General features: G+C 37.3%; 1 protein-coding gene across 1 annotated transcript; it reads right to left on the bottom strand.

Moving 5' to 3' along the window:
* Positions 1–8038: 8038 nt before the first annotated feature.
* Positions 8039–26270, bottom strand: LOC140142097 (uncharacterized). The gene is made up of 9 exons (XM_072164053.1): positions 25953–26270; positions 23718–23941; positions 15826–15997; positions 15063–15136; positions 13153–13504; positions 12780–12817; positions 12226–12409; positions 11545–11588; positions 8039–9898 (listed from the first exon to the last, which is right to left on the bottom strand). Exons 1-9 carry the CDS (start codon positions 26036–26038, stop codon positions 9345–9347), a joined length of 1728 nt encoding a protein of 575 aa, XP_072020154.1. The 5' UTR covers positions 26039–26270; the 3' UTR covers positions 8039–9344.
* Positions 26271–27922: the final 1652 nt, after the last annotated feature.

Raw genomic sequence — 27922 nt, 5'->3', positions numbered from 1 at the left:
ATTCTATAAAAACTTGGAAGATCAAGGATGTAATGTGAATATTAGGAAATTGTTAAAGTGAATCGATGAAGATCAAGGATGTGACGGATCAGATTAACATATATTTCCCACTGATGTTCTATAAGAGCTAGAAGATCAAGGATGTAATGTGAATATTAGGAAATTGTTAAAGTGAATAGTTTCATATAAAAAGATGAGATCAATTAAGGATGTGGCGGATGAGATTTGTCATTGATGTTCTATAACAAATTCGAAGATCAAGGATGTAATGTGAATATTAGAAAATTGTTGAAAGTGAATTTAAGGATGTAATGTGAATATTAGACCAATGTTAAAATGAATGGTTTCATATAAAAAGATGAAGATCAAGGATGTGGTCACTGGCGGATGAGATTTGTCATTGATGTTCTATAAAAACTCGAAGATCAAGGATGTAATGTGAATATTAGAAAATTGTTGAAAGTGAATTGTATCATATAAAAAGAAGAAGATCAAGGATGTGACGGATGATATTAGCATTTATTTGTCATTGATGTTCTCGAAGATAAAGGATGTGATGGGAATAATAGTCTTTGAATCGTATCATATAAAAAGATGAAGATCAAGGATGTGGCGGATGAGGTTTGTCATTGATGTTCTATAAAAACTCGAAGATCAAGGATGTAATGTGAATATTAGACCAATGTTTAAGTGAATCCTTTCATATAAAAAGATGAAGATCAAGGATGTGGTCACTGGCAGATGAGATTTGTTATTGATGTTCTATAAACACTCGAAGATCAAGGATGTAATGTGAATATTAGGAAATTGTTAAAGTGAATAGTTTCATATAAAAAGATAAAGATGAAGGATGTGACGGATGAGATTTGTCATTGATGTTCTATAAAACTCGAAGATCAAGGATATACTGTAAATATTAGGAAATTGTTAAAGTGAATCGTATCATATAAAAAGATGAAGATCAAGGATGTGACGGATGAGATTAACATTCATTTCTTATTGATGTTCTATAAGAGCTCTATGATCAAGGATGTGAGGGAATATTAGGAATTCTTTAAAGTGAATCCTTTCATATAAAAAGATGAAGATCAAGGATGTGGCGGATGAGATTTGTCATTGATGTCCTATAAAAACTCGTGAAGTTCAAGGATGTAATGTGAGTATTAGGATATTGTTGAAAGTGATTTGTATCATATAAAAAGATGAAGATCAAGGATGTGGCGGATGAGATTTGTCATTGATGTTCTCTAAAAACTCGAAGATCAAGGATGCAATGTGAATATTATGAAATTGTTAAAGTGAATCGTTTCATATAAAAAGATGAAGATCAAGGATGTGGTGGATGAGATTTGTCATTGATGTCCTATAAAAACTCGGAAGATCAAATGTAATGTGAATATTATGAAATTAATAAAGTGAATCGTTTTATATAAAAAGATGAAGATCACGGATGTGGCGGATGAGATTTTTTTCATTGATATTCTATAAAAACTTGGAAGATCAAGGATGTAATGTGAATATTAGGAAATTGTTAAAGTGAATAGTTTCATATAAAAAGATGAGATCAAGGATGTGGTCACTGGCGGATGAGATTTGTCATTGGTGTTCTATAACAAATTCGAAGATTAAGGATGTAATGTGAATATTAGGAAATTGTTAAAGTGAATAGTTTCATATAAAAAGATAAAGATGAAGGATGTGACGGATGAGATTTGTCATTGATCTTCTATAAAACTCGAAGATCAAGGATATACTGTAAATATTAGGAAATTGTTAAAGTGAATCGTGTCATATAAAAAGATGAAGATCAAGGATGTGACGGATGAGATTAACATTCATTTCTTATTGATGTTCTATAAGAGCTCTATTCATGATCAAGGATGTGAGGGAATATTAGATATTAGGAATTCTTTAAAGTGAATCCTTTCATATAAAAAGATGAAGATCAAGGATGTGGCGGATAAGATTTGTCATTGATGTCCTATAAAAACTCGTGAAGATCAAGGATGTAATGTGAGTATTAGGATATTGTTGAAAGTGATTTGTATCATATAAAAGATGAAGATCAAGGATGTGGCGGATGAGATTTGTCATTGATGTTCTCTAAAAACTCGAAGATCAAGGATGTAATGTGAATATTAGGAAATTGTTGAAAGTGAATTTGTATCATATAAAAAGACGAAGATCAAGGATATGGCGGATGAGATTTGTCATTGATGTTCTCTAAAAACTCGAAGATCAAGGATGTAATGTGAATATTACTAGGAAATTGTTGAAAGTCAATTGTATCATATAGAAAGATGAAGATCAAGGATGTGGCGGATGAGATTTGTCATTGATGTCCTATAAAAATCGAAGATCAAGGGTGCAATGTGAATATTAGGAAATTGTTAAAGTGAATCGTATCATATAAAAAGATGAAGATCAAGGGTGTGGTGGGAATATTAGGAAATTGTAGAAAGTGAATTGTATAATATAAAAAGATGAAGATCAACGATGTGACGGATGAGATAACATTCATTTCTCATTGATGTTCTATAAGAGCTCTATTATCAAGGATGTGATGGGAATATTAGGAAATTCTTTAAAGTGAATCGTATCATATAAAAAGATGAAGATCAAGGACGTGGCGGATGAGATTTGTCATTGATGTCCTATAAAAACTCGAAGATCAAGGATGTAATGTGAGTATTAGGAAATTGTTGAAAGTGATTTGTATCATATAAAAAGATGAAGATCAAGGATGTGACGGATGAGATTATCATTTTATTTGTCATTACTATTCTATAAAAACTCGAAGATCAAGGATGTTGTGGGAAAATTAGGAAATTGTTGAAAGTGAATTGTATCATAATATAAAAGATGAAGATCAAGGATGTGACGGATGAGATTAACATTTATTTGTCATTGATGTTCTATAAGAGCTCGAAGATCAAGGATGTATTGATAACATTAGGAAATGTTACATACTGCAGTTACTAGTCATTTTCCTATACACATTACACAGTGCTCTCACCATTGAGGTGTGACCTCTACAAACAGTGTATGTTAGAGGTATAGGGCATTTCCTAGTTAACGTCACTGTGTGAAAAATAACCGGCCAATGTTTATTGTACTTTCTGAAATTCTAGGAAAATATAGTTTTGTAACATGTCCTAAATTTTTAGCTAATTTAGACATTTGGAAATATTCGCACTTTGGTGTTTTAGCAAGTAGGGCACGGCATGGCCTGAAAAATTCCCTGTGTACATCGAATGCAACTTTTAGTGACTATCACTCACTACCGCTCTCTTCCGAAGGGCATTAAAGCTAAACCACTTGACAGATATTTTTTGTACTTGATGTCAATCAAGAATAATGTATACATTACATGTAGGCTAAAAATTGAGTATGTGATATGTAAATGACAGCAAACACAGCTCCCATATCTGTCCATAACTTTGGTCAGAGCAGCGAGCCAGGGGATTTCAAGTGGTGATTATTGATTGGCAAGTGCCATATTTGGGCATAAGTGCAGACCACCATTCAATGTGGAGGATAGACTAGACTTTATCGATTGATTTTGCTGGAATAGTTTCCTGTTAACCAGGTTTAAGTACTGCAAAGGTCGAATCATGAAAGTAAAAATTAGCCCTTGCATAATGTGTGACACCATACCATTCGTACCAAGGGCAAACTGGTACGAAAACAATGAATTAAAGACAAAATCTTTATATGAAATATGATTGTCTAGAACAATTACCGCACTATTAGTTGATGTGCAAATAAAACAAAATAAATCATTGAAAAATAAAAAATATTAATCTGTGTCCTGCTCTCTAATTTCATTTTCTTTCAGGAAAATTGAACACAGCACTTCCCGTAAGCGTAAGCAACAAGGAATTGAATTCATTTAAATTAATTAGAAACTGCCGGATAAATCTTCGTGTGAACACGTATAATGGATGAAAAAACAGGAAGTATTGAGGAATAACGTGAATCTATTAGAGTATTTGTAGGTTTGTGTGCTATAAATTACGATTTAAAAGCTTTTTGGCATTAGTTTATAAATTATACCTTGAAATGAATATGATTTGTTTTTGTTTTTAAATAAATCATGTCCTATGCAAGTCGTTAATTTGTTGCAAAGAATTCCGTTGGCGTACTTATAGTTTTCATTTCAATTGTGCTATTTTAATCGGGATTATTTCTTCCAATACAAGTTATATGACTGTAAAATTGCATATAACAAGTTTCGGCGAGGCAGCATTATTAGGACGTTTCATTCGTCTTCAAAGACTTGACTAAAATTGACTATTGTGTTTAACAGGTCTGAGATAACCACGAATCTTGTGTCTTTGTCTTGCATGAAATAATTTTTTAATATATTTTGGATTTATAAAGCGCCTTTCTCAAGATCTTAGAGGACTCAAAGCGCTGTAATTTCACTGCAATGGTGAATCATCACAATCAGATCGCATCAACTAGGTTGCTGCCGAACGGCGCACACCTATCCGCATTTAGATTGTAACATCCCCAATTATCTGTGCAGCTCCACAAATTCCATTGGGTGAAGGAAGTTTTTGATAACCAAACAACTAATCACCGATTTTTGCGATACAGGAGGAAACCGGAGATCCCGGAGAAAACCTGCGAGAGCGAGCATGGAATCGGGATAAACCAAGTGCACATGACTCTTTGGGCCGCGCCGGGGCTTGAACCCGGGACCTCAGTGGTGCAAAGCGAGGGAACTACCGCTGCGCTAACTCGCCCTCCCCATTAATGGGATGTTAAAAACTGAAAATCGATCATACCTCTGCATCTCAGTAGATAAGTCTCACAGAGTATTGAAGCTTTGTTTCTGTATACCTGTAGAACACTGTTCTTGGTCTTGAACAAATATATGCATATTTATTCGTTTGATCTGAATTCTAGTGGAACATCGGTTTTACGTCGCCATTATCACCATCTTCATTATTAATCTTCAATACAATCTTCATTACCCTCAATAGTTTGTGTTAAGAGACCACTACTTCTAGAAGTAAAAGACCAATATTTTATGTGCCAAAAGACCGAAACTCTGTGTGTCATATCAAGACCTTCGTTTTGTGTATCAGAAGACGCAAGATTTCGTGTGTTAAAATATCTACGCTTTTTGTGTGAGAAGACCAAGACTTCGTGTGTCAAAAGGCCTACGCTTTGTGTGTGAGAAGACCAAGACTTCGTGTGTCAAAAGGCCTACGCTTTGTGTGTGAGAAGACCAAGACTTCGTGTGTCAAAAGGCCTACGCTTTTTGTGTGAGAAGACCAAGACTTCGTGTGTCAAACGGCCTACGCTTTGTGTGTGAGAAGACCAAGACTTCGTGTGTCAAAAGGCCTACGCTTTGTGTGTGAGAAGACCAAGACTTCGTGTGTCAAAAGTACGCTTTTTGTGTGAGAAGACCAAGACTTCGTGTGTCAAAAGGCCTACGCTTTGTGTGTGAGAAGACCAAGACTTCGTGTGTCAGAAGGCCTACGCTTTGTGTGTGAGAAGACCAAGACTTCGTGTGTTAAAATATCTACGCTTTTTGTGTGAGAAGACCAAGACTTCGTGTGTCAGAAGGGCTACGCTTTTTGTGTGAGAAGACCAAGACTTCGTGTGTCAGAAGGCCTACGCTTTGTGTGTGAGAAGACCAAGATTTCGTGTGTCAGAAGGCCTACGCTTTGTGTGTGAGAAGACCAAGACTTCGTGTGTCAGAAGGCCTACGCTTTTTGTGTGAGAAGACCAAGACTTCGTGTGTCAGAAGGCCTACGCTTTGTGTGTGAGAAGACCAAGACTTCGTGTGTCAGAAGAGCTACGCTTTGTGTGTGAGAAGACCAAGACTTCGTGTGTCAAAAGGCCTACGCTTTGTGTGTGAGAAGACCAAGACTTCGTGTGTCAGAAGGCCTACGCTTTGTGTGTCAGAAGACCAAGACTTCGTGTGTCAAAATACCAACACAGTGTATGCCAGAAGACCACTTCGGTGAAGTCACATTAGTAATTGCGGCAAGTGGTTTCATTAATCATTAATAGGAGCTTTCCATCATGGCTATGCCGGAGCAGCAGTCCGAGTGTCCTCCAGATGTAACGCTCAATCTTACAGACACTTTGGCAGCCACTTTGCTCTTCACTCCTGAAACCGACATAACAGTTGGAATCATCGTCCCCATCATACTGATCGTCGGTTGCCTATCCAATCTGGCATTTCTCTTCACAGTTGCGAAAGTCCGACGAATGCAAACTTACACCAATTTTTATTTCGCCAATTTAGCAATCGCCGATATCTTATTTCTTATTCTAACGATCTCGCCCATGTTTGCTTGGTATTTCAACAGTGTGCTTGTACTACATCACCATTATGCCGTATCCTCCTTAACCTGCTACCTTGTCCATGCATTTATACCATTTCCTTATTATGTGTCCCTTGGTCTCATCACCGTTGTCTCATACGATCGCTATTATGCCGTATGTTTACCAGTTCAGTACCAAACAATTAAGAGTAAAATTAGATGCGTCAAATTTGCTCTAGCAATTATGGTAATTTCAGTCTTTTCTGCTGCAGTGACCGGATTCAATTTTGGTAAATTTGTAGAATATTGCGTCATTTGGTCCACAAAGGACATTGAAGTTAAGCATAAAATGTTACGATACAGAAGATGCCTGCCTATTCACCCTGCTATCACTGTATACGATCATGTGTATAGCAACATCTTATTTCTTCTCGCTCTGATCTGCACTTGTTTCTGCTATATAAAGATAATTGTTGCTTTAAGCACTCGTCCAAAAGCTACCCACATTGCATCGTCAACCGCTCAATCTTCGGCTACCACCATCCGCAATCAAGTTGCCCGTACCGTTCTGATAAATGGACTGGTATTCTTTCTCTGTCAACTACCGTACCGAATTTGGGCTTTGAATAATGTCGTTGAAATTATTAGTGGACGGCCTCATTTCGAAGCAGATGATAGCAATTTTTGGTACACTATTGGAGGGAGTTGTCTGCTGGTGAATTCACTGGCCAATCCATTTATCTATGCGGCTAGTAGTTCGTTTTATAGAGGCACTTATCGGGAGGCGTTTTGCCTGAACTCTGGTCGTAATAAAAAGGCACATGAAACTGATGTAACCATTTAAGATAATATAAGATGCGTCAAATTTGTGGTATAAATATTGACATTTTTTACTTTCTGCTGCACTGACTGAACTTGGGTACATTTGTCCTGTAGCCTATTGTGGCATTAGTGGTCAACAAAGGATATTGAAGTATACTATTACGGTATAATTCGTAGAGGTACGTCTTTATGGGATCAGGACACATGTTGGTAAATTTTTAGTACTTTTGCCTGAATTTTTGCTGTACCATTGTTGAAAATGTTCTCTTTTCTGATATGCACTGACTGAACGTTGGTAATATTGTCGCGTATTGTGTCATATGGTCCACAGAAGATATTAAAATTGTTAAATTGTTTAGTGAAAAAATAAATAGTCATGTGTGTTTTGGGCTATTCCATTTGAAATCCACACTACCCTGTGGAAGATTTTGGAAATATCTTCCACAGGGGGAGTATGAATTTTATATGGAATTAGCACATTATTATGCTTCATTTGAATTTCATAATACCCTCTGAGAAAGATTCAACCTGAATCTTTCACAGAGGGAGGGTGAGTTTCAAATGGAGCTGCATAATGTGCTAATTCCATATAGGCTTCAGACTCCCCTGTGGAAGATATTTCCAAAATCTTCCACAGGGTAGTGTGGATTTCAAATAGAATAGCCCATTGGTTGTGTCACTGCTTACCACACAGATATCCGTTTCCGTTGCATCTGTCTAGTTATCTACAATCATGTCGGGATGACGTTGTAGGCTATACTGTTTGCGTTATAAATAGAATGGTCTTCAAATCGGTTGCGTTACTATTAATAGATTTGTCTTCAAATTACTCAATGGCAGGCTTTTACTGTGGTATAATACTACAGAATGAGGGGTCCATCAAGGCGCTTCGTCAGGATTATATCTCTGATTTCTTTTGGGCAAGAACAACTGACTGTAGATTGCCCCATGTGTACTTTCAGAGCCGCACAATTTTCCGTGGACAAGAGACAGTCCGTTTGAAAGGCTCTTTTCAGAGCCACAGACTCTTCAGATTCTTGAGTAGGAAAGGGACGACACATTTCAGAGCGTCCATTTCTTAAATAGATAATAGTTTTGTCCTGAAGAAATCAGAGCTAGTCCTGACGAAAGCTTGACAGGATTGTCCTTCCGTTAGCAACCACGCGTGACCCTAAAGCAAAGTACATTACAATGATTCTTAAAGGCTTTATGTTACAACCAACAGTGCGAACTTGGCATTGCGTCATGAGGAAAAAAAATCATTGGTAGAATATTTCATGTGTACTTACTACTCAGCATTTTTCAGGGAGCGAGAAAGCAAGACTTTTAGAAACCAAGCAGGGACAGGTAAATCTTTTAGGAACGCATTAAAGCTTGATAAAAGAGCATAGGATAAAGTACAGATGTGATAACTGTTTGGTCCGAAATCAGTTTTTGTATTACCAAAATTTACACTTTTTTTTATTTACACTCATTTTTGGATGTCTTTAGATTTCTTAAATACTAAACAAGCCTTTTCAGAGTTTTTCAGCAATATCTGTTTTTTAAATGACCGTTCATTCTCAAGCCTGAGTGATAGAGTATGGTAACGTGTTAAGTTCATTATCTTGCCTCACATGCCTGATAGTTTCAAAATATCTAAAAACAGAGAAGATGCAATACATCCTTTCTGTTAAAAGTATCTGCTCGCTATATACACCTTAAACAAATTTGAGTGAACGTCTAAAATAAAGTTTCTGCCGGCGCTATATGCATAATATGGGATAATATGCCACAAAGTTTCTATCGGCGCTATACGCCAAACAAATCTCAGCAGAGATCCAGATTTCGACATGTTTGTGTTTGGTTAATCTCATGCTCAATCATGGTACCTATCGTCAGATGGTGGCCATTGTTGAACCACCTTGCATGATTTTGCAATGATAATTGATGAACCAATGCAGTCTTGAACTAAGATTTCTTTTTACAGTGCAGACACAGACTTGCATCCTGATGGGACCAGGCACGAGCAGATTGCTGAAGCCAGAATAAAAAGCCTATTAAGTGTGTTGGCCTGTATGGTGAGAATAGAATGAAACCCGGGGAACTGAAGAACAAGATCTAGGAAAGGGAAGGGCTACTCCAAACAAAGGTCAATTATGGACATGGACCTCGTTCCCTTTGCTTAATTTCTGTCCGTTATTTTCCCTGTATTCATCTTTGCCAACATTATATGTATATATATATACATTGTCTTTATCTGGCACTATCTACAATTTCTTTGTTCAATCCACGTTCAAGTTTCTGATACATTCCATCAGTGTTTGCAGACATAACTGGTTGTTGTAGCTGTCCATACTCATTCGGTTGATCACTATCACCCATGTCCGAGTAGCCATCAGAAGATCTGATGATCGCAAACGATGCTTGTGACTGGCCAGACCCTTTATTTTTCTTCTGTACTTGGGCGTAAGGTGGGAGAACGGCATTTGAAAATTTACTCTTATCCGGTGTAGAGGCTGGTGCAGAAAGAGCATCACCAGCCTCTTCGTATCTTCGTTGATTTGCTGGGATATCAGGTTCTGCATAATATGTCCCTACTCCACTTGAAAGCCCGCCTCGATTAGACGGAACATCAGGTTCCGCATATGCTGGTTCTGCTCGTATACCTTTGTCATACGGTTCTGCGTATAGTGATGCACCGGCTGGTTGTGCATTGTTAGCAGACTGGATGGCTATATGTCCATATCCATTTGACGAAGTCGCCGCGTCTGGACGGTCTGAAGAAGGGTCGGCTGTTCCGTTTGCAACTGGGTGGAAAGGTGAAAACATCAACCGTTTTAACATTGCATAAAATGGCATTAGATAGTCCTACAATTTATATACAAAGCGTCTAATTGTCAAAGTATAGACTACCTAGCTCAAAAAGTAAGTTTATAAGCCGGCACTGTTCGTTAGCCGCTCAATATGACGAAAAACCCGAAATAATAATTTTGTGAGGGAAGAGGTCTTCTTCTTCAGTTTATTTACACCTCATTTGTGAAAATTGAGCAATAATCGACGGTGATTTAGGGCCAGAATGTCCGTTGTCGTCCAAATCAAAATTTGCACTTGACGAGATGTCAACGGGCATCTGCCAGTGGCACAGAAAGCATGGAAAGTGTCTGTTCATCCGACCTTGTATATAATCATTACCCGGGATTCGCCAGCGAAGTGTTACGTGTATTCCGATTATCACTATGTCAACTGGATCACGCTTTTCTGTACCACGATCGCAATGATCGCAACACAAAGTCTATAATATGTAGTACTAATGTCAAAAGGTGCGTGTTCCTGTTACCAGGGAGTTATGTAACCACTTCGCTTGTGAATAGCCGTGCCGTGATCATAGACAATCTCGTCAAGTGCAACTTTTGATTGGGATGCTAGCGGACTTTCTGGCCCTAAATCTCCGTCGTTTCTTGCTCAATTTTCACTGAGGTGTCAATTAAAACTAATGGTCGTTCAAAGATATTTATAAACATTTTTATTTAATTCTTGGGACCTGCAGTCAATTTTTACAAATGATGTGTTCTCTTAAAGAAGTTAACTTGATGTTAAACTAGACTGCTCCAAAAAAGTATCCTTACACTTGGAAAAATACTCACAATTTCAAAACTGAACCATATTGGGGTAAATTTGTTTTTGTAATAGATGCACTATTTAGTCCGGCACATTATGATACCTCATTGAATCCAATGTGACTTCAAGAAGCAAAGTTACAAGTATTTGATTAGACGAAGGTCCAGTTTTAAAAGTGACAAACTGGCCTATTCAACACTCCACGGACTAGACATCTGGTTTGATAGAGGTAAATGACTAATTTGTGCGTGCCTTTAATTTAAAACAAAAGGAACAAACGTAAACTGAAACAAAAGAGCCGACAAATAAAATGGAAGTTATGAAAAGTACAGAGGAGTAAACACTGAATTAAATACTGCTTTAAATAAAACTTCATTGAAGAAACTGTGTTGTCTCTTACGCTTGTTGGAATCTTTTTGCGCTTTGTATTGACCAGTTTGTCACTTTTAAAAACTGGACCTTCATCTATTCAATTGCTTGTAACTTTACTTCTTGAGGTCACATTGAATTCAATGACGTGGTGTCGTATTGTGCCGGATTAGATAGTGCATCCATTACAAAAACAAATTTACCCCAATGTGGTTCAGTTTTGAAATTGTGAGTATTTTTCCAGATGTAAGGATACTTTTTTGGCGCAGTATATAATAAAATTGCATTGCGTGATTTCTCATTTGTTAGAATTGCGAAATAAAATTCACAGACCGGATATTGACTAACGCTGAAGATTTAAATGTCCTTAAAACTAATGGTCGTTCAAAGATATTTAAACACATTTTAATTTTATTCCTGAAACATGCAGTCAATTGCAATTTATGCAATTGCGATTTTATCTTACCTCTGTGTGAGTCTTCTTTATCAATAACTTCCATTGAAATGTTTCTGAAAACAAAATTGATAAAATAAGCAATTCAAATTCCCAAATAGGAGCATTACAAAAGTACTTGCATTATCAGATTATATCGACGACATCTATATCAATAAGGAGGCCTAGTTTCTCTCTTTGTCTGTCTGTCTGTCTGTCTGTCTGTCTGTCTGTCCAGAGCGAGTCTCTCTCTGTCTGTCCATATAGCGAGAACCAAACCATTTAAAAAACAAACCAAGATCAGTAGTTGAACTTGAACTTGAACCTACTGAATAACTCATATCTCTAGCGGTCAAGACCCATCATTCAAACTAAAAAGGATCACTATCATCAGGTTATCTAAATTAGAGTCACTAAAAGGATTCACTACTGCTAATTATTGTGACATTGTTCTAATATTGAACTATAGGCTATATAAAATAGAGTAGCTCAGTACCAACTAACACAGCAGCACATATTTTTATGAACATAATTATATAATACTGGTTTGCTTATTTGCAGTCTATAAAGATACGGAAAGTTGCTCCAGTCGGACTGTAACTAGGGGTATGTATATCAGGACAACGGACTAATTCAAGAAAAGTACAAATTTTAGTACACCAAAGAAGTATATTTTAAGTACAATTGGTGACCTCTAAAATGAAATCTTCTTACCTGAACTTTGGATCTGATTTTCTGCGTCGATACCATATGCAGCATACACATACTATGGTGCAGATGACGATGACCACACCCAATGCAATTCCAGCAGTAAGAACTATTACAAAGCGTTGTTTCTTACGAGAACGCGCATGTGGATCCTCACCGGGTGTGTAATCTTGTTGCTTCGTGATCATTTCTAATAAAAAGTACCATATGTGTAAATTTTAATTGTTAAAAGATCTTATAGAATTATTGTCCACTTATCCGACTGAAATAGCAAACAATATATGTTGAATGCTTTCAAGCTCTTTCTTTTCAAGTTCAGCTTTACTTGTAGTGTAGTCATGTGTATTGGGACGTTTAGAGAGGCAGGGTAAACAATGAGCACTTTTGGGGTCCCCTTTGTGCTCTTCATTGACACGCATACTACCCCGGGCATATTACATGTAGCACATACTTCATATTCCAAGTTCAGTTTGAAATTATGAAAAGTAGACAAATCCTAATGTGGTTCGTAAAACTAATTAAATTATAGAGGCACTCGTATATTAGGAATAGTGTCTTACCACTTCGAGGTGTTTTCTTCTCTGTACTTAACGGAGCTCTGAAACAAACACCAATAATATAATACAATAAACAGCACTACCAAAACAACATCATAAGAGTAGCAGTAGTAGCAGTAATAATAATGATAACAACAACAACAACAATACCAACAACAACAACAACAACAATAATGATAATAATAATAAATATAATTAAACAGTCACCAATTTACAAAAAAATGTTACACCATAACTAGTTTTCAAAGGTTGCATATAGATGAAACAGAAAAACAGTATGCAGGTTGTAATGGGAATTCGAAGACATGTATTGCGTACTAGCTCAGGTGTTACATGTGACACATTTAACATAAAGGAATCGTAAAATAATGCTTACGTTGTCGGAGTTATGGTGAGGCATTCCATTCTGAATTCAGTATACTCCAGGAGGTTAGAACTTCCACCATTACTGTCTCCTCCGGAATTGTTAGGTCCCATAACCATTTCAGTGGTACGTACAACAGGAGTTGGTGCAGATGTCGTAGTTGTCATTTCTGTCATAGTTGGCTTATCGGGACATTCGCATATGCCTATATCTTTCGTCTTGGACTCAGGATCAGTACAGAGACAAAATACCCAGGAGACAGTGTCTTTGGGTGCTCGGATTGCACGTTGTTTGTCATCTGTCTTCGTGCGGTAACAAGTTCTTGAGTTTGAAGTATTGTATTGTGTCAGCAGAAATTCAGTATCTGTAATTAATTGCATTACATGGAAGAACATTTAATGATTATAAGACGATAGGACACACACTGTAAATATCTAGCTGCAACACTTTTAAGTGCTTTGCCAAATTTTTATAATATCTACAAGTAACTTTGCAGAAAAAGGTTCACGTTGGACACATTGATCATAAGAACCCCCCCCCCCCCGACGGCTCAATCAAGTTATTGGTTTATCGTAAGAAAACTCAATAAACTGGCCTAAAAAAAAAGAAACTTATAATTTTTCACAAGGTCATATCTTAAAATTATGTCTATAAAAATGAACAAAAATTACACACAGGATTACTTCAATACTCTACTCTAAACACATGTCAGTAACCAAGCAGTTGTCCAACTGACACAACAGGAAAATGCACTGACATGGAACACCTTCCTGGACCACTCGGGTATTTTTCTTTAAAAGCACTACTGTGTTGTTAATATTGAGCGACATTTGACAAATGGGGTATCAATATGCGCGTAAATAAATCGTCCTTCTTTTTAGTTCTGAACTTGAGCTACAGGCGTATTTATAACAGCTGAGTTACTTTTTGTGCAGACTTTATATTGGTTAGACTGGTAGACAGAGATAAGTTTATCTGAACAATGGGAGCAGTAAAGAAGTCATCTGAAACAAAAATTCACCAGATCTAACAGACCAATCAGAAACTGAACAAACCAGATCAGCTATTTATCTAGGGACGTTGGGAGAAGGCCAACATCATAGATGGATCCTGAGGAGGCTTAAAGGCATTCCTACAATGCACTATGATTGGGAAATTTGATCAATATAACCTAATTTTAAAGGCAAAGTCCCCATTGCCACACACACAAAATGGTAATTTTAAAACTGCAGCCAACGAGCTAATAGTTGAGACTTAGGACTGATATTTGATTTTCTTACAGGAAACATTCATATTGTCCTACTGTATTAATTTTATTCCTAAGTCTCGATGTTTTGAATGTTAAATAATAGGATGAAAACACCAGATATTTGCACACAATTCCAATGCAAGGTATGACCAACTATACCACATGTGTACAAAAGCCAGACATACAAGGTCAGAAACCCCATTGGGTTGTGGGAATGTCTTAAAACATCCTCTGAGATGGATCAAAGAAACAATCTGGATCCGGAGGAACAGCGGCAAGCTCCTAAACATACATAAGGGGCCTACCAACTTTCACATCTGTTCGATCCTGCGTTGCATAAGAACGTTGACAGTGACACAGGGGTTGATGCTGCTTCAACTCCTAAAGTTGCTGGATCAATATCACACAGCACTTCAGCACTGCTGATGAAGTCAACCGATGGTTAATGGAACGTCCAGAAACGTAAGTTTTGACTGGTCTTGATCTGATGAAATTCTTCATGGATATGGATAATCTACAGACCTGATGAATCTATTCAATGGTTTAACAAAAGTCCTTTCGTTAGTGGAGGGGTCTTTCTGGCTGACATTTTCAACATTAAATGGTATATTATTATTAAATGACGATGATAACGACGACATCAACTGATTAATAAATTAACATTAATATTTACCTTCAAGCATACACTGTGATGTATAATCATCTGCTTTGAATCCAGCATCGTCTTCGTTACACAAACATGAAGACCTGGAAATTACAGAATATTAAAAAATATTTCTGTTAAAGCCATATTATAACTGACATTTCTGTAAAAATAGATTAGTATTTATTTTCCATAAAATGTTAGCTTTTACTGTCAAATATGTCCCTTTTTTAAAATTGAGCCGAATAAGTGAGGTAAAGCAAACAAAATTGGAATTTACTACTAGCGCCCATGCATGTTACTCCCGCGGTTGTAATACGGTACTATCCTCTGATGTGTATGTGTGTATGAGTCTCGCACGCAACCACGGGTAGTTTAAGTGCCAGTTTTAAACAATTTGTTTAAACATAACGTATCGATGATAATGTTGTATATTTTAAATCACTTTCAGCAGTGTGCAGAAATGTTATTTTGACATGCCGCTTGAGTCTAACTGTCTCTAAATATTTTTCTCAAATGACCCGGAATATACACCAGGATCTCGCGCACATTCGTCTTGCGGAACACTAAAAATCACAGGGAAGCTCGAAAACGTTGACAAATTTTTGCAAACATGTTTTTAATATATTCTGAAGTTTTTGAACTATATCAGACAAAATCAATCCACCTTGGCCAAAAAACGGCTGTTTTTACTTAATATAATACAGCAAAAAATAAAATAAAATAAAAAAGCAAATCTGTGTCGGTCGAGCCCCTAGAACGTTTTTTTTTTTTTGGCAACATTTTTTCTTACGCGTTTTGGGTACAGTTACACGTAATAGAAGCTGGTTTTGCTGGACATTTATCACTCTGAGAATCCGTATAATACAGCTGATCAAAGCAGTTTCCTTCATAGAATTGAACCTCAAATGGTCCATTCTGTCCATCTTCAAACCCTTCCAGACACATACATGGATCACCAGTAACTGGAAAAGAATTGAAATAATTATTACAGTAACACGTTTTTCATTATAACATACATGGTAAAAACACTGGGTAAACTTTGCCCAAATGTGGGTCAAATATCAAGAGTTAAAATTATTTGGGCAAACTAGTTACACAACAATTGCTTTAATGTAACCAAAATTGTTTTTTGTTTTGATAAAAGGCTGAACAATAGCTCATGAAGAGTGACACAGGTCAAGAACATCAGTGGTTCAACGCAGCTTAGGAGGAACAACAGCAGTGAACATGGTGAAGGAGTACAGTAAAGCATCAGTCATGTGAAATAATATGCTTATGCACTTTGCTCTTGAAGGATGGTGCGCCGCGCCATTCAAGTGTCAGATATGTATACTACTCAATCTTGTAGCTATTCCAAACGTGAACTGCAGTGTGGATGAAGGTCCTGCCAGTAGACATGGTTCTAGAAACTGGTACTGTGAGAGCATGGCAAGGCAGGGACAAGCCGGGACGGGTAGCTCTGACTACAAATGGTTTGGTAGCAGTACCTTCAGATCTGGTGGGCACAAACTGGTGTGCATTTAGAGGACTGTTGCTGTAGCCACTTAACGTCTTTGATGGAGAGATGTGATGTTCAGCTCTGTTTACTTGCTTTCTCTTCGCTCACGCCTATGATTCGAAGGGCCTTCCTCTGGATAGAGTCTTGTAATCCTAGCGCATGGCACTGGCACCCATTCAAGACAGTGAGGCGTATTCCATCACATTGAGAACTTGAGCCTTGTAAACTGTTGCTCTGCCTCTGCCGTCAAGTTTATTTGCAACTCTCCTCAGAGCGCCCAGCTTTCTCCTGTTCTGGATGAGACGTTTATAGAATTGTGCTTTGTCCGTGCAGGTCAGCGTGTTGTCGACGGTGACTCCCAGGATCTCCAGCTCCTCCTTCTCAGCCAGTTTGGTGATACCAAGTAGAAGATCTAGCTTGGTTTGATTCCTTTTCTTGACGTTGTCATTAATTGCCTTACATTGCGATGGCTCGATGGTCACCTTTCATCTGTTTGCCCAGATCCTCATTTTCTCCAGCCTCTGTTCAGGCTAGCAGTAACGGCTTCAGGATTGTATCTAGATGTTATCTCACAGAACAAGGTGGAGTCATCTGCGTAGAGGTAGAGTTGGGGTCATTTACATATGACACCTTTAGGGGTCAATTGAACATGATGCTAAACAACCGAAAATGACCCCGACCGTGGTGTATTTAACCACGAATAGGGTTAAATAAAACTGACCCCGTAAAAGGTTTGATATTTTGAGTGTGTGATATTAGTTGGTTTCCAAGGAGGTACTTCTGAGGTTGGTTCTGTACAACAGCCTCCATGACCTTGCTGGTGATGCAGAGCAGAGAGATGGGCGGTACATAAAGTCTGCACAAAAGGTAACGCAGCTGTTATAAATACGCCTATAGTTTCAAAACTAGTAATAATTATTTGCACAATGTTTCTACATAAAAAGAAGGATGATTTATTTATCATTTTGATACCCCATATTATTTTGTCAAATGTCGCTCAATATTAGCAACACAGTCGTGCTTTTAAAGAAAAATACCCGAATTTATAAGTTGCAGTTTACGCTATTACGCAAGCATTGTGGCATGTAAAACCCTCCATTTATCTTTGCGCTGACTTCAAATCAATACAAATAGCTGCAACTTTTAAATTCTGGTATTTTTCTTTAAAATACTGCTGTGTTGCTAATATTGAACAAAATTGGTCAAATGGCGCGTAAATAAATCATCCTTCTGTCTATGTTGAAATATAGTGAACACAATTATTAGTTCTGACGCTATATGCGTATTTATAACAGCTGCGATACTTCTTGTGCAGTCTTTAGATGGATTAGACTTCGAATCTCTCTTGTGAATAGGGATGACAGATGTAACCTTCCATTGGCTTGGGAAAACTCCCTTGGAGATTTAGAAGCAAAGCTCAAACAGCAGGCTGAGTGATCTTGCAAGTTCTGCGCGGCATTCCTCCAGGATTCACCAGGACAAGTAGCTTTATCTGGTTGCAGATTCCTGAGAAGCTTCCTAACATCTTTGACCTTGAAAGCTATCTTTTCCATTGAGCATGTTGTTAATGTTGAATGCAAAACTTCAGGAGTAGATTCTTCTGCGCTGGTAAGCTGACATTTAACGGCAAAGGCCCGGCAACATTTTTCAGCTTTGACTTGACGCCCATCCTTCAGCACTGGTATATCTACTCTGGTGAACTTACCAGACAGGGTGTTAACAGTGTTCCACCATTTCTTGCTGTTGAGGCTGTTGATGTTATAGCTCCTTCTGGCTACCTTCTCTGCATGATTGTACTCCTTTTTAGCTTTTGTAAACTTATCCTTACCAGGCACAAAAAGAAACTCGTCAGTTATAGTCATCCTTGCTATTCAACAACCTGATAATTTTGGATTATTCTGAAATATACATTTTGTTAGTTGGACTTTGCTTTCTCATTTGACACCCTGTTTGTGAAAATCGAGCAAGAATTGACCAAGATATATGCGCCTCCAAACCCTCGAACCCCAAAATGAAAATATGCAATTTTAAAGATAAATGTGCCTGTTACAACGTGTGCTTTATTGATTGGCCCGTGGTGCTTAATCGCTTGTGTGAAATACAACGACGCGTTCCCATTGAAAATCGTAGAAATTGTAACTTTTGATTTTGATTTTGGGTTTTTGAGGCTTTGGAGGCGCATATCTTGGTCAATTTTCACTAACAGGGTGTCAAATGAGAAAGCGAAGTCCAATTAACAAAATGTATATTTGAGAATAATCCAAAATCATCAGGTTGTTGAACAGCAAAGATGACTATAATTTTCGAGTTTCTTTTTGTACCTGGTGTATACTTCGGTCGCATCGTACCACCATCATGACCACTGTACACCTTTGTTCCATAACCATTCGCAAAAGGTTATAAAAGGTTGTCAGAAAACGTTTAAATGTCGGGTTATATAAAGGGTTGTTTAGCTGATGCCAACACAATGAGTTTGTTCTCTGTTTTTCCTCATTTTGTGTCTTTTGTGCTGTTTACCAGTCTTATTTACCTGTACCAAGTTGACTTCTATCATAAGATATGTGAGTACTTGAATGAGCACTATGCTGAAAATGCTCCAGTTTTTGACACCAATGCTGGATTTGAGACAGCCAACTTACGGTGCAGAATTTTGCAGCCTTGCAACAACATTGATATAAGCTTACTGTATAATGAACTTGTGAATACCACTGGTGCAATAACTAACATCCAACATTGCTCCAGTGCCTTTCTTCATCAAAATGAGAACTGCATACCCGATTATGAACATGATAGCTTGATAACGTACAGTCGCAAGCAACTTTTAGAGCTTAAACCCAGTAAGAAAGGCAGGGTTTCCAATCAGACTTATGAAACTATTAAATCATTAGGCATTCAACACCGTGACCGTGGACGTAGAGGTGGTGCTCATATAAAGAGAAAAATTCCTGTGTTGTACAGCAATCGTACACAGTTTGAACATAATGCCACTGTTGATTTACGGCCACAAATATTGATTCCTGTGCCAACAGTATGCAATCAACCACAACACAATCCTGACAATGTATCTCAGTCTACGCAATCATCTCAGGTTGAGTTACCTAACATTTTTTTTATTAATACACAATCTTTGATGAACAAATTTGATGAAGCAAAAATCATCTTTGAACAGCAAAGTGTTGATCTGGGCGTGATAACAGAATCATGGTTCAAATCCAGCTTTCAAGAACACCAGTTAAACATCTCTGGTTATGAACTGTTTACCAAAAGTAGAGACAACATGCGTGGAGGTGGGGTTGCGGTGTACGTACGAGACTCTTTGCCTGCGACCGCCATGGATTGCATCGAGGTCCCTAAAGATTTAGAATGTATCTGGGTGAAAATTCGACCAAAAAGACTCCCAAGAGGTATCTCTGCAATCGCTGTATGCGCAGTATACATCACCACTGATTCACCATATCAAAATCTGCTGGAGGAACATTTGATTCAAAGCATCGATCTACTGCGAACCAAATATCCTGAAATTGGGATAGTAATTCTTGGCGATTTTAATCGAATGAACATATATCCTGTTACTAGGGGTAATGACTTGAGCCAACTTATTGATTTTCCTACTCGTGGTGATGCCACACTTGATTTAATTCTCACTAACCATGCACTTAAATCTCGGTATAATAAACCCGTTCCAATGTCACCCTTAGGGTTTAGTGATCATGTTTGTGTTTTGTGGAAATCCAAGGTTCAGGCCAAAACAAAAAACACTTTTAAGATCAACAAGTCACGCCCTTTGAAGAAATCTGGCATAAGTGCTTTTGGTCAGTGGGTTCAGGATCAAGATTGGCATGAGGTTCTTGAGTGTTGTGACACACAAAATAAAGCAGATGTGTTCTATTCAATGCTAGATATCGCTATTGATTCCTGTTTTCCTGTTAAGAAAACAAAAATGCACAATAATGATAAACCGTGGCTTACAACACATATTAAAAAGCTTATTCATGAGCGTCAAGTTGCATTTGCAAATAAAGACCAGCAGCAGTGGCGCAAACTTAGAAATTTAGTGAAACGTGAAATTGAAAAAACTAAACTTCACTACCATGCCACCAGAATTAGGAACTTACAAACAACAGAGCCTAGGAAATGGCATCAACAAATTAGAACTGTTACAAACTCTAGTAAACCTGATCTCAAGATAAACATCCAGGGTATTGAGGACAAAGATTTGAAAGGCATTGCCAATGCTATTAATTCCAAGTTCGCTCATGTGTCTGATTGTTTAGATCCTCTTGACTGTAGCAGGTTACCATCTTATCTTCCTGCTGAAGAGCCAGTTCCTCAGTTATACCCATGGGAAGTTTGTGCTGAGTTAAGCAAACTTAAATCTGCCAAATCTTGTGGCCCTGATCAAGTTCCGCCCAAACTGGCCAAAGAGTTTGCGTATGAGTTAAGTGTGCCTCTTACCGATATTTTGAATACTTCATATCGTGAGGGTTATGTTCCCGAGCAGTGGAAGAAGGCAATTGTCATCCCTATTCCTAAACAGTACCCACCAAGTATTGACAAGTTGAGACCTGTTTCGCTCACATCAATTTTTGCCAAAATAGCTGAAGGTTTCATTACTGATTGGGTTCTAAATGATATTCAAAATGATATTGACATCCGCCAATATGGTAATGTAAAAGGAGTGTCAACTTCTCATTATTTAGTTTCTCTTGTTCATTATCTTTTCCAGGGAGCGGAGAGGAGTCGCAATATAGGGACAGTGGTACTTACGGATTTCTCGAAAGCGTTCGACCTTGTCGACCACACGCTTCTTATTGGTAAGATCGTCGATATGGGAGTCCGTAGGTCCATTGTTCCTTGGATTTGCGATTTCCTCCGCAACCGTCAACAGTGTGTCAGATACAACAGTGTACTTTCAGATTATTCAACTCTTCATGGTGGTGTACCCCAGGGTACAAAATTTGGCCCAATTGGGTTTCAAATTCTTATAAATGAAGCTGCCCAAGAAGCCGGTAGTCGCTGTTGGAAATATGTTGATGACTTGACATTTGCTGAGAATTTTTCCGGTGGTTGTGCTAGTTCACTTCAGGATGATCTTGATCAGTTCTCAGAGTGGGCTAGTGACAGCCACCTGAAATTGAATCCCAGCAAGTGTCAAGCCATGCAAATTGCTTTTTCTAATCCATTGCCACCGCATCGCGACTTAAGAATTGGTACTGAACCACTATCATACGTCACCGAAGCCAAAGTTCTTGGTTTGTGGCTACAGAACAACCTTAAATGGAATGTCCAGATGGACGCGATGTTAAAAAGGCTAATTCCCGGTTGTTCATGCTACGAACCTTGAAACGCTTTGGTTTCTCCACTCAAGAGCTTGGTGTCGTATATAGTGGATATGTCAGGCCAATTCTTGAGTACGCTGATGTGGTGTGGCATTCTGGTATCTCAGCTAAACAGTGCAATGAAATAGAAGCCATTCAAAAACGTGCATGCAGAACAATCCTGGGTCGGCACTATTTATCCTATAGTGATGCGCTTAAAGTTTGCAAGCTTGACACCCTTTCTGATAGGAGAGAGGAGCACTGTCTTAGGTTCGCCGAAGGGCTTGCCAAATCTGATCGAACAAGTTCTCTCGTCCCTCCTACCAGAAAGGAGTGTCATGGCCGTTCTTTGCGTAACAGTAATAATTTTTCTCAGTTTAGGACTAGGACTAATCGTTTCAGAAATAGTCCTCTTCCTTTTTTGTTGATATTCTTAATAAATAAGTTTTGCTTTTTTTTTTTTTTTTTGCCACCCAGAGTTGTTCTGCATGCTGTACCTTTATATGATATTCTTTTCATGTCATTTTATAATGTTAAAAAGTGCAATATTATGATAAATGTTTTTACTGTGACTTTTATATATGCAATTTTCTTAAATAATGTAATTCAAATTGTATATTTTTGTGTGTGTCTTATCATGTGCAATTTTTTGCCTAAATATTTAATTCTGATTGTTTTATATGTGTATTTTTATATTGTAATTTATTGTATGTAATTTGGCCCACGGGCCACGAATTGGCAATAAAAATAATATCAATCAATCAATCAGGGTATATTAAGAGTATAAAACGTTTTCATAACCTTAAAAACATTTTATGATAATCTACTGCTCAGCAAACAAAAATGTTTAACAGAAAACGTTTAAATGTCGGGTTATATAAAGGGTATAAAAACGTTTAAATAACATTCCAAAAACATTCTTGAAAACTTGATACAAAACATTCTAAACAAAATGTTATTTTGGGGTTGAAAAAATATTTTGCGAAAAATGTTTGCCCAAAATATTTTCAATAACGTTTTAAAAACGTTTTCATGACTTTTATATAACCCGACATTTAAAAATGTTATTAAAAGGTTTTGAAAAAAAAACATTTTAAGAACATTTCTGTGTTTGTTTTGGGTTCAAATATTTTAACATAATGTTATTTAAGTATTGACACAATATTTGGCAAAAATGTTTGCAAAAATAGTTGACTATAACATTTTTGGAAAACATTTAAAAATATTGTTGTAGTGTGTTTTCATACAAAACGTTTTAAAACGTTATCATGACCTTTATATAACCCGACATTTTAATGTTATTAAAACGTTTTTACCTAAACCAAAAGCCAAAATATAACTTATTTAAAACGTTTTTAAACGTTTTTGTGTTTGCTGGGGTACAGAACATTTTTTGTTTTTGCTATAGCCCCCGATTGAAATGTATTTTATTATGTTTGTACTCACTCAGGTAGCATTGTGCGTGAATTTTACATCCGAACTAAGTGCTATTTTTTTATGGGCATTTTAGTGTCTAGGGGCTTTCAATATTGACGTCCATTTCTAATCGTCACCACCATAGACTTTACATGTAAAATAAAAAGACTCATAAGCAAGTAAATTTAATAGCACTAATAGTTCGGATGTAAGATTCACACAAAATGCTTTTTGAGTGATTACAAAGATAACTAAATACTTTTCATTCGGGGGCTATGTGGAATTTTTTAATGTATTCCTTGTACAATGACATTTCACAATAAAATGTCAATTGGAAACAAAGGTGTGCACTGTGCATCACACCTTAGTATAATTATTTAGGACTGTAAATATTTTTCACTATGTTGTGAAACTCATTTACTCATATCAGCTCCAAGATACTGAACTCACCATTCATGCCATTTGAACTACTTTTTCTGTGAAAAGAAAACGCGAGTTCCATTATTCCATTTTGATCAACTGGGTGGATGTTCAATCCACAAATGTCTGTTTCCCCCAGATTAATATCCGAAATAGGTGTGTTCATTGGCATATTAGGCATAGGCTTGGGAGAAGAACTGTAGCTGCAACTGTCAACAAACTCGGCGTAACACATTGAGAGAAGACAACTCATCCTATAAAAATGTAGAAACAATAATCATGATAATTATGAATCTGTATTCTTCATGCACTTTCTGATCTTATTTCAAATATTTAAAATAGATCCAAAAGGATCTGCTCACTGGTAGGGACCGGACGTATCCGTGCAAAATCAGCATATGCTATATATAATTTTTTTATGATGATAATATGCGGGATATTATGGCGAGCTGCGCACCTCGGAGTCTACAAGATTTCTGGATACGCCCTGGTGGTGTATCTGGATAGTGATGATCAGTTTTAATAAAAGATTTTAAACTTAAATATTTAAGATTTAAAAATCCAATCTTTTAGATTAAATCCCAAATTGGATTGTTCACTAACCAGTCCTTTGGGATTTAATTTAAATCATTTGAAATAAGAGTGTGATAAAAATCATTTCCCATATATTCCCATGGGTATGCTATATACTAGTAGTCCCAGTTGTTTTTATTTAAGGCGAGTCGGTTGGCAGGAGCCATATTTTTCCAGTTTTAGCATTGCTCTTATAGAAAATGAGTCAAGAAAGCCAATAATCGCATAAATTGCCATAGGTCTTGCGGTTCGTGCCCGGGGGAGACACTCCCACATCGGAGGTGACGCGTATGTAGGGCTGTTAAGACCCCCCTTTGAGCGTCGTTGTCACCCAAAGACCCCACATTTGTTTACGAACACATGTTCTGTCACCCGAAGACCCCTTATTTTTCTATTTGATCTGTCACCCCAAAGACCCTTATTTTTCAAAGTGAACACAACTTTTATTTATCACTGATTTTGTTACTTATTTTGTTCGAGGTTTCTTTGGGACTGTTTCAACTCTCATCCAAAGATACCATTGCTGAAACGTACACAGTAAGTGCATTTTATCTGGATCAGATACAACGAACTTTGTTACTTGTGCCAAAACTGATAAAATAATGATCAACGTATGCCCTATGGTCCAAAAACAACTTGACCCAATTTCAAAAGTTGATTTCTCACAGTTGAAAAGTCTGTTTCAAATTGTTGTCATTGGTTGTTGTATATTGTAAAAGAACATCAAAGAGTATTTGGTGAAAATATGACAGAAAAAGAATGTAAATTACAAGTCTGGCCATCTAGTTTTAAGTCTAAGGGTCAAAATTAAGTTGCCCAAACTCCAAGATACAATCTGAGAACAGCCTTCTTCACTTTATGGATTGCCTCAATTTTGCTATCAATTTTGTATGATATGCGTATGATTGCACTTTCATTTGACAAATGATCTGTCATCAAGACTCTCCCTGAATCTCAGAAAACAGCGATCAGACCTATAATAGTGACCAAGTGATGATCTTCTTACGGGTGGGAGATCCAGGTGCTTCCACTGAATGGACTCATAATTGCAGTGATTAATGTTTGTCTTGCCATCTTTAGCCAAATATAGAAATATGTATAGAAGAAACTTGTCTCGGCCTGATTCTACGTGTATAGGAGGTGTGGACCTGATTATGTCAACTGGTATAATTTTTTTTGCATGAAAAGGGAACCCTATCTAGGAGACACCCTGGAATACCCAAATGTTAATGGCTGTTGAAACAGTTTCATCAGAGTTGTTATATATCAACTTTCCTGTTTGGTTATTTATTCATTATCAATGTCATTGTACCAGCACGTATATCATATTATAAGTAGTGACATCAGCAAGTCTTTTGGATCTTGGATGATCTTCAAGGACGCTCATTACATCCTTGAACTGGAAGGACTATTTCGTTGCTGTTGAATAGCAAGGACTTCATCATCATACAGCAACTGTACATTGTTTTAAATTTCATTTGAGTTTTCACCTCTGTCGGGAGCAACTTCCATAATGACCCTGTGTTCACTTCTGGTCAGTAGCACCTGTGAATTTAAGGAGGTTGGCTTTCTCTGCAGGGTATCCTCCTACCCATATACAGTAAATGCAAAATATATTGCAGTAATGTTTTGAAGGAACAAGCTTTCGAATGAGACCAAATTCATTTCTGTGTGACAAAGTAGTATACTTACAAACATTTCTGCACAACACCAGCTGTTTTCCACCAATGACTGAAGAATGGAAAGAAACTCCACATCAACTCCATAATTAACAACATTATGTAGCGTAAATCGAACTTTGTGTCTCCCAAATTTCGCAATAAATTAGTCGATTGCACTTATGATTTAAGTCCTTTAAGATTTTAGGCTGTATATTGGCGGTAATTGGCCCATGCATACACAGAATATTAATATCACATCGGTATATTAAATTACATCAGCATGATCAGTGGAATCAAAACTATATATGACTGAAATTAATGGTATTGTTTGTTGTCAAATAGAATTGAGCAAGCGCGTGATAAAGAGGGAAATCGTGATTCAGCTATGTTTATTTGGCCTATCGTATACATGGCATATACTTCCTCTTTCAGAAGGAGCTAGAAGGTTTCAGACCTACCGTGTAACACTAGGATCCACAACATGCTCATCTATCAAGGCACAGTTCTTTAACCCCAATACATTTGCACATTCATTAAATGACCTTTGAAAATTTGGGTACAGAAACTCATACCCTGAAACTTGAGGTCAAATTTTACACTATGATTGTTTAATTGAGGTTATTGAACTATGCCATTGGGATGAGGCCATTGTGGTCCATAGTGTAACAGGATGCCAACTTTTGGTTACCGGTGAGTTGTTACCGGTACTGGTATCATGGATATAGGGCTGTTACAGTTGAAATCCATACACCCCTGTGGAAGACACGACCTTAATCTTCCACACAGGGCATGTAGTAGGCTAGGGAGTGTGAATTTCACCTGAATTGGTGATTCCATTTGAAATCTACACCCCCTGTGTGGAAGATCATGTCTTCAATAGGGCATGTAGGGGGTGTATGGATTACAACTAGAATACTCACCTACTAAAGGTTAACCCTGTGATGATGATCATCAACAAACATGATAAACACTAACCTTAATGCTAACCCGAGCCTTAACCCTATACCCTAAGATGAAGATCGTGTTCCTTCCATTCCTTTTTTGCCGCTCATGAATTAGGCCTATAATAATGAGAGAAAAAAAGAAAGAAGTGCTGTGAATGTGATGAATGACACTGCAAAACTTTCAGGAAATACCAGATTCACTATGACGAAGGGGAAAATCCGTGCGATACCCTCCGCACGGTGGCTTTTTGGCGCTCAGAAAGATATGAATCGATTTATCAAAAATGCAGTTTTTATGGGAAGGTGAACTTAAATTGAAAAAACAACCATGCAGTCTCAGAGAAAATAGACACATTTTTTTAAATACATTCAAAGATGTCAAAACACTTTGACTGATATAGATATGTTACGTTATTCCCGGGAGGAGGTTCTCCTAGTGTACGGGGATTTGCCACGGTTTTAGGGTATCTTTTCAGCAATTTTGGTATATCGATGGGTGGGTTTTCAGTGGAGACTAATGCGCACAATTGGGCGTATTTGGGCAAAATTGCCCCTAAAAGCGCCCAATAAGGGTAATTTTGCGTGCTTTTTGGATGTTTTTGTGAAAATTGGTATACTGATGGGTCGCAAAAAGTAGGTTATAGAGAAAGTCAGCATCCGAAAGTCTGCGTCCCGTAAAAAAATTTATTAGGAGCCTAGTTATTCTTAAACATTTATCTGCGAGGGGATGGACCTGCCATGTTGTCACATGAAAGTCACATACCACTGAGTAAATGTAGCCTATATGCGTAGGCCTACGTGACAATGTTCAACTGCATTATTTCCGATATTTTCCACATGCAGTTTGAATACAGGGTGCTCCAAAAACAAGGTTCCCCAATTTTAAAGGTCATTTTCTCAACTTGCGTAAAAAGTTGTTGTTACAAATTGTTAATGAGTATTTAGTGAAAATATTACTAAAATGATTTAGTTCAGAACTCTAGCACCAGTTTTAGTCAAAATTGTATTGATTAAAAGCAATTAGGCCTATTTGTTTTAATGAAGCACACATGATGTC

This window comes from Amphiura filiformis, chromosome 20 (assembly GCF_039555335.1).
Source record: "Amphiura filiformis chromosome 20, Afil_fr2py, whole genome shotgun sequence".
In the NCBI taxonomy this organism is placed as follows: domain Eukaryota; kingdom Metazoa; phylum Echinodermata; class Ophiuroidea; order Amphilepidida; family Amphiuridae; genus Amphiura; species Amphiura filiformis.
Note: the sequence above shows the minus strand (reverse complement) of the source record. Positions and strands in the feature narration are given on the sequence as shown.